This window comes from Athene cunicularia, assembly GCF_003259725.1.
Source record: "Athene cunicularia isolate RWA chromosome 3 unlocalized genomic scaffold, athCun1 chr3_part1, whole genome shotgun sequence".
NCBI lineage: Eukaryota > Metazoa > Chordata > Aves > Strigiformes > Strigidae > Athene > Athene cunicularia.
The window spans coordinates 121,076,070-121,084,481 of NW_020799097.1; the positions used below are offsets into that span (position 1 = coordinate 121,076,070).

An 8,412-nucleotide genomic window follows, 5' to 3' on the forward strand; every position below is an offset into this window, starting at 1 on the left:
CTGTGGTGGACAGATGGGATTCTGTGTGTGTAAAAAATACTGATTGTGCGTGTGGGCCTGGATCTATGTTTATAGAGATGTGTGTTTATATGCATCCATATGTTTCTTGTTCCTTTTGCCCTAATACCTATGCATGGAGTAAAGAAGAAAGAAGGCTGAATTCTTAACTAGGCTCCTGGCTGACACTGTGTGCATATATATTAACCAGCCAATTAATGCACGTGTGTGGTGGTCCGTGCTTTGCAGATAAACATGTTTGTGTTGCCTTCACACGTGCTGCTAACCCAAGTGCTCACAAAAGTGTTAGTTCTGGCTAGTGGAAGGGCAGCACAGAGGGTGCAGACGTGCTCCAGTGTGGAAACAGATGCTGAAGCAATGGTGAGTCCCATGCAAAGAGAAGGGGCAGAGAGCCTGGCTCTTGCTGCATGGGCCCACTGGAGTCCAAGGACTTGAGATCAGGCCTCAGACTGCAGTGTTTCTGTGCACTAACATGTGTTTAATAATTAATTAGCTTTGTGTTTTATGCTGGCTTAGAGGAAAGGATGTTTGTTTGCGAAAGTAATCCTTTATTATGGAAACAGAAAAGCCTCTTAGAAATGGAAGGTACCGTGTAAATTTTTTTTTAGGAAACCAAAGGCTTTAATTTCCTAGATTTCACTGTTACAATTTTGTATTACTGAGATAAGAAAAAGTAGCTTTCATGCAAATGCTAATCGTGTAACTACTGAGATTTCAGTAGGTCATCTCACCATAATAGTCTATGCTTCAGTTTTCAAGAGATAGTCTGAGCTGATGTGTTTAAATTAGGGGGAAGAAGCAATTAACTAGCAGGAAAAGTTTGATCCTGCCGTGGGAAGATGTACAGCTGGGTGGTGATGGAGAGCTCCCGTTTCCAGAAAAGCTGTGGAAAAAAGCAATTGGGGAGATACAGAGAGCGCAGCCATTTGCAATTGGAGGGCCCCTTGCCAGCTCCTCACAGGTAGAGTCCAGTTGTATCACTGGGCACAGACTAGGGAAGTCCCATTTGTTCCTATTTACACTTGAGAGAAATGTTGGTCAAATTAAATAAGGGTTTTGCTGTGCTAGGAGTGAGTTCGCCTCATGTGGAAATACTGTATTTCTTTCAAATGATGCATTTTATTTTATTTTATTTTATTTTATTTTATTTTATTTTATTTTATTTTATTTTATTTTATTTTATTTTATTTTATTTTATTTTATTTTATCTATTTTATTATTTTATTTTTTCTGCCCTGGATGCAGAAATAGCCCCAGGATCAAACACTGTAACTGGCTAACTCAGAACAAAAAAAAAATCTGCCGTTACTTAAATATACTTGCTTATGCATGTGAAAGCTGTAAACTATCAACAAGAACAAAAACGTAAGCCATAGGCTCAAGTACACCCCTCACCCAGTTTCTGCAGAGCTCCTTTTCTACCAGAGACTCAAACCAAGTGCTTGTTGGCAGTGAGTATTCTGTTTGAGGTATAAAATAATTACCTTGTCAGATTTTCATAGCATTTATTATCTGAGTGTAAAACAAGAAGGTCAGACTCCTCTACTACAGATACCTGCTGTAATTGCTCTATTACTGTTTTGAATACATGATGTAGTTCTGTTTCTTGGCAAAACACACACATTAAACCTTACCTTTACAGAAAAGTTTTGTTTTGTTTGCTAAGCCACAGCTCAGTAGAAACAAAGATAGGAAATTCTGGCTATTTGTAAAGCTGCCTGCATTTATAATTTTGTTTATTCTGTATTGCTTGAACTTGTTGGCCAAACTGAACGTGTAATAAAGACCCAGGAAATGCACTACAAGTAATTAGTTTTTCACTTTTTTTTTTGATGCTGCAGCCCAACTGGGGATGTGCACTTATTAGTTTTTATTTACATTATATTTAGTTTTGTCAGCGTCAAGGAGAAAAATAGAGAAGGCATATGAAGAAGTGAACAGCATTTGCAGGATGCTGTGATCCCAGCACACCAGAGCTGGATGTGCTGTACTAGCGTATCTCCTGCAGCCGAGCCCCGAATGCCCACCTGATGAAAGCTTGTTGTGCTGTCGTATGAAAACACCAGGTACAGCTTTCTGCTCCAGGTCTGAAGGGTTTAAGCAGCTGAGGAGCATCAGTGCTCAAAGCATGGATGCTAGGGGGGTGCCACCTGCTCCTTTCCCCACCTTATAAAAGCTGGTGGAGCAGGAACAGCTCACCCTGACGACTCTGCCAGAGGCTGCCTGCATGTCACCAGAGCGGAGCCGGCCTCCCAGACCAGGGAATTTCAGGACAGTGTGCCCGCATGGAAACCAGAAGCGGCCAGTTGCCCCGTGACTTTGTTTTCTAGACCTCCTGCTCCGGAGGGTACCTACGAGGTGGGGGAACCACCAGCAGAGCAGCCACAAGTTCTTTGTTGACGTTTTGTGGCGGGAAGCAGCCTGTTGCCCTATACTGTGCACCTAACCCTGGTGATGCTCCTTTTCCTAGTTTTGTGAAATCCCTTTGGTCCCTCCAATATTGCATGGAGTAACTTCAGCTCCCCGGGATATTTCTCTCCTTTGTACACCTCTGTGTAAAAGAATCGTGCTGGCGTGTGGAGATTTCTGTGCCATGCAACTGCCATTCAGGATTTGTATTGGGAGAGACAGGATTAATATATAGGAAACAGATCTCTGGCTTTGTTTCCTTCACTTCAAGTCTGCCAGTTCCTTAGCTATTTCGGACCTGTGCTGTGGATTTTATAGTCAGAGGTGTTATTTTACTATCAGCACTAGATAAACAAAGATCATTAGTCTGGTATCACCATTCTGCTGTCAGTCTGGGATCTCCTTCCTTCTGCCCATATAGTTTTCTTGTAGATGACTTTCAGGCTATTTCTGGACTCTGCAACATATGGATATATTCACTGCCTGTCTGTGTTTGAACTCTGGGATCCCATATGCTGTGGCTCTGACTGGGTCCCTATTTGAAGCTCTCATTCCTCTGAGTAGGTTTTCCATGTGTTGAGAGCAGTCTGAGAGCCAATATGGGTATCTATTGCTATTACCTGCACCAAAGTTGAATTTGTCCCCAGACCTTAGGTTGCAGAGCGATGCAGCAAAAGGATAACTGTTTTTATAACAGTGCCCTGTCTTGAAGACTTGATTTTTGGTATCAGGCCAGATGGACAGATCCTAATGCTGTGCCCACAGCCAGACCCAGATGGTTTAGGTTACTGTGAATGAGGTAGAGCATTTTGTTTCTAGCTTGGGAGTTCAAATCCAGATTAAAACTCTAGACCAAAATAAATTGTCACTTCCCTCCCAGCTTGAAGTTCTTCCATTTGAGAACCTGTAGCATCCTTGGCATTTGTTGATTAGCAGGCAGATGGTCCCAGAGACTGTGCTGCTAGGCTTGGCTCCTTCAGAAAAGCACTGAGGTGCGTTGTGGGGTGCTTGAATTTGTTATCTTTTAGAAGAACCAGCCTTTGTGTGAAGGTGGGAGATAGCCTTCTATCTTTCTCACAAAATATGACAGGTGACAAGATGTAACACCCTACCCACTCTTAGAAAACTTTCACTGCTCTGTGCTGATGTAGTTAAAATGGGAAACCAAGCATAATGGCAGTGCTGTTACTATGATTGTAGGAGTGATAACATCTTTAACTCATTCCACATCAGAACAACGTTAGCAGAAAATTTGTTTGAACTAGAGCTTTTACCAGTAAGACCACACTGATTTTAAAAAAAAAACCCAAATCAACCAAGTCAACAACAAAAAGGAAAGGGAAGGAGAAAAAAAAAAAAAAAGAAAAGGAAGCATCAGACTTCCTGGAATGGTTGTACTGCTAATACTTTATAGTGTAGCTAAGGAGAAGTTTGCATGTGACCCTTTCCCTCATCCGTCTATGGAATTATTCCAATTAAAATTAATCTATGCAACTCAAGTTTCAAATGCTTGTGATAAAGTACTTACAAAGTAGTTGCTGAAACATATGTAGAATTTATTTGGTAGGCAGTTTCAATTAGTAAGTCCTGAGAAATGTCCGTGCTTATGGAAAATTCTGTGAGCTGGATATCCAGCCAAAATGCTAAAATGAATGATAAATTCTGCCAGCTTTTATTAAACTACTGTATCTGGGAAACCCTCCTGTGCAGTTCCAATCCGTAGCACGGGTGGCTGGTTTCTCTGAGAGCTGTAGTAACAAACTCAGTGCTGTAGTTAATGGATCTCAAATTTGCGTTTGTCCTGTAATGCTATTCTAGTTGTCAGAAACCCTGTTCTTTTTTTTTTTTTTTCTTTCTTTCAACTTTCTCAAATAATTAAATGGGTCAGGTCTTTACAGGGTGCTGGCTGTGTGGTGGCTGTAAATATTGCAGTGAGCAGCCCCGAGCTTCCATCCATCACTGGCCTCTGCTGGGAAGAAGCCGAACTGCCCTTGTCAAAGATAGGATTTCTCTAAGTAACCCGAAGCAGTCCGGTGTGTTGCTTTTGTTGTAAATCAAGGCAAGTCCTACATTTAACTCTCATAAATTCATTGAAAAACCCAACCCTATACTACTGAAATGGAGATTTAATTTTAGCTCAGCAGTCCTGGGCTGTGCTTTTAGACAGAGTGCTGTCACAGAGAGAGCTGAATTTGGTGGTGTGGGAAATTCTGCGTGGCCACCCCACATGGTTTATCAGCCGGCATGAAATACAGTTTGGTCATGGATATATGACAGTAGCTCAAAAGTCTTAACTCAGCTGAATGCTGGCTGTGTTCAGCAAGTAGTAGGAGATTGGACCTAAAAAAGGAAATTACGAGCTCGCCCAGTCTTACCATTTATACACTGGGATTATAAACAAATAAATTAAGTAGGGATGGCTCTGGTTTACTCACTCAAGGAGTGAACTGGGACGTAATGTTTTTTGTCATGTTATTACCTACCTTCTCAAACAAAACGTAAATGTTACACTCTTAACTTCTTTGTCCACAGAAAGCAAATGGAAAGAGTGACCTCAGTGTTTACATCAAACCAGTCAGCGAGTGTGTCCCAGATACTCATGACCGAACTAGATTATTTGCTTACCTGATGAGTAAAATGGTAATATGTCAGGCCTGCTTTCTCCCAGAGTGTAGAACCAAACAGTGAAAACCTGAAACCCAACAAATATTAAGTAGAGAAACTGACACTGTTATTAGATGGTCGTTGCATATCAAACTACAGCCAGACAGGTGAATCTCTTCCTTGTGTGGGTAGTAAAAGAGGTGGGATATGGCCTCCCCTCTCCTGATGGCAGAGGATCTTCCTTTCTGCCTACTCGTTCTTTATGAAACACAAGTGAAATGAAGGAGTGATTCTGAAATCTGTGCTGTGGGTGAGCACTGTCTTTACACAACACCAAGTGCAGCAGAAGCTTCTGTTTAAGGCTTGTAGCTGCAGCCAAGATGTGGTGAATTAGCTGTAACCGTGACTAGTGGATTCTTGTCCCACAGGAACCTTATGCTTCCCTGTGTCAGTTAATTTTAGAACTGCGTTTCAACTGAATTCAGCACTTTACAACTGCTTCAGAGTAACTTCTAAAGTGAACTGTCAATTCTGAATTTGAGTGAAGTATTAAAAGTCGGAACTGGAGCACATTTACATGTTTGGAAAAATCGGTTGTTAACATTGGTGGAATGACAGGTGGATCAGGACATGTTTGGTCTTCACAGCATTTCTGTCTTTTAATTTTTACTTCACCATTTAACCCCCCAAACTTAATAGGCAAATGTACTTTTCTTCTCTTAACTTTAAAACCATTCCATTCCTCCTACAATTTAGATACAGTTCAGAATAAAACCCAGACAGAACAGCAAGTGGATTTTTTTTCCATCTTCCTTCTGATGGGGATTAAGCCACTCAATTTCATTCTGCAAAAACCTTGTTTTCCTTCTAACTGAACATATTTTGTTCATGTTAAGTATATTGTATGTTGGTAGGGAAACTAGTATTCCAGGCTCTAAAGGCTGAAACATGCTGAGTGATTAATTAAAAACCTACATTTATCTTGCTTGACTGATGTAATAAAAGCAAGATAACATATCAGCACATGCTGGATTGACCACAGTTTCTGCCAGCAATAAACTTCTGTCACTTATTAATTGGTAGTAACAAACACTAAAGACTTATTTCATAGCTGCCTGAAAGGTCAATGATGTAGGTCCTGGGAGGAAAGGGAAAAGGCGGTGGTGCTATTTTCTTTCCTTTCTCATCATTGTTGCTAGCATAGAGGCAGATTTGGGTCATCCTTTTTTCTTCTTCCATCTAATACAGAGCTTTTGAACCCACTCAGAGCAGTTAGTCTCTGTTGTGAAGTGACGGTCATACTGTTGTGTACTGGAGCTGAGAGGAACTCTCTCCAGTTCACGAGGGCATAAGTAATGGCAGAATTTACCTCTGACCTGGTTTTGTAATAATGTGGATTAACATCTGTGACTTTCTCTTAGCAGAGTCAAGCTACTTTACAAAAATAAGGAAAACAGCAGTGTCCCCAAATTTCTCTTTTCCTTGGCTGAAAATGTTTAAGCTTCCTTGCCCTGTTCTTCTCAAGCCTACTATCTTAAGTTTAAAAAGAAAAGAAGCAACAGTGTGCCCCCCCTGTACTTTTATGTCACAGTTTTGTTTCTAATTGTTACCCATCAGATTCTCTCCCGTAAAGCACACATTTTTCTCCAAGAATTGACTGCTTATCTGGGAACTGGAAGACTTGTTCAGCATGGTCTAACAACAGAAACCTCCCTGTGAAGCACTTTCTGTCAATCAGCTATTGCTTGGCAGCCTAGCATTAAACAGACATGGAGAAAAAAGGAGAGAATAAAGGTTTTGAATAGAAAGAGAACTACAAATCTTCCTGAAGCGTTGGTTGGTAGCATCTTCACATTTTCTGTGCTTTCTTGAGTAGCTCTTGTCAGTAACCAACTAATTTTGGTCTGAGCCGCTTTTGTAGCGCTACTTCATTAGAGCTTGAGTTCATGACGTTGCTTTTAGGCACTACATTAGCTGAGCACTTGCACACGTGTTTGTCCTGCACACTTTACCACACAGACAACTTTAAAAATAATGTTGAAGTGCTCCGCTGAAATGTCAGTGAGTAGCCATGTCTTGCCCCCTCTCCATCCTTGAGATATAAGTACCAGTAATTTGTGGCTGGGGCACACTACATCTTAATGCTGTGTTAAAAATAGCAAACTTTATCTCATGGCTTTTATCTCAGTGTTTTTAGAGCTGATGTGACACCAGGTTCCTGTGTGACAACAGTAGTCAACCTGTTTGGTTACGTACTTAAAAGGAGAGATGGGTTGTCGATCAGGAGTGAGGCAAAGCGGGCTTTGTTAGCAGTGCTAATTGCTATCAGCAGTATTGATCCAGCTCAGTTAGAAATATACCATGGTCACTTGAATTTACCGACTCTAACTAAATCAAGCTATTTCTTATAATACAAGTTTTCCTTAAGATGGATGTACTGATATGAAGAGGAGATTTCCATCACCTATTATTTAAACATATTAAAATATTTACCAAAGAAGTACCTGATTGCATGCATAGATATTGTTTGTGTCGATTAAGATTATTATTAATATTAATATATGTTTACAATGGCACTTGGCCTTTTATAGTTTTATAGCGCGGTCTAGAGTGCTGTGCGGACATTAATTAAGTGAATCCTATCAATAAATAAGTAAACAATTACTTATTAGACATTTTACATGCAAGGCAACTGAAACAAGAATATTACAGCTGTAACTGCCTGTGATTCTCCTAATATTAGGAGGCACTGGGGTTACCCAGTATCTCTGAAGAACAGACTCTCAGACCCTTGGCCAGTGCTAAGCTACAAAAGAATATTTAGGATACAGCTGAAACTCATGTCCTGTGAGTTTTAGTCCTGGCTCTGCTCTACAGCAAGAGAGGGAAGGAGCAAATTAAATGGTCCTGGAGAGAATGATCTTGGTGATAAGGTTATTTGAGGTGCTAAAACTTTTGCAGAGTATTATCATCTTGGGAGATGCTTTGAAAACACAGAAGAGCCTTGAAGGAGTGACAGGATACCCAGAGGAGCACCATTGCTCCAGGCAGGAGACAGGCACTTGTACCAAAAGTTATTGTTTACCTTTGGTAATCAAATGTAGAACTGGCAAAACTGCCTTTGGGGTACCATCCTTTTTTACCTTGTATTTTTAAAGCATTTACTGGCACAGTAATTTGACTGGTTTTCTGGCTGTGATGTCATTTACACTGCACAACTGAGGAGCAGTTCCTTGAAGTCACTACTAACATGAGCAAGTTCAGTTGAGGGACAAGTGCTCCTAAAGAGTGTCTGAAGTCTAATTTCTGTTTGTCTTTTTCTGTTTTGGTGTTTGTTTTTTTTGGTTGGGTTTTGTTTTTTTTTTTTTGGGGGGGGGGAAG

At 40.7% G+C, this 8,412-nt stretch overlaps 1 protein-coding gene across 1 annotated transcript in view; it reads left to right on the forward strand.

The window, feature by feature from the left end:
- Window positions 1-252: 252 nt before the first annotated feature.
- PCSK2 (proprotein convertase subtilisin/kexin type 2) overlaps window positions 253-8,412 on the forward strand; it is a 100,617-nt gene continuing 92,457 nt past the window's right edge. Inside the window, exons 1-2 of the mRNA XM_026844692.1 lie at window positions 253-378; window positions 4,960-5,067. Of these exons, the coding sequence (XP_026700493.1) occupies window positions 253-378; window positions 4,960-5,067 (234 nt within the window). The remainder of the gene's footprint in view (window positions 379-4,959; window positions 5,068-8,412) is intronic.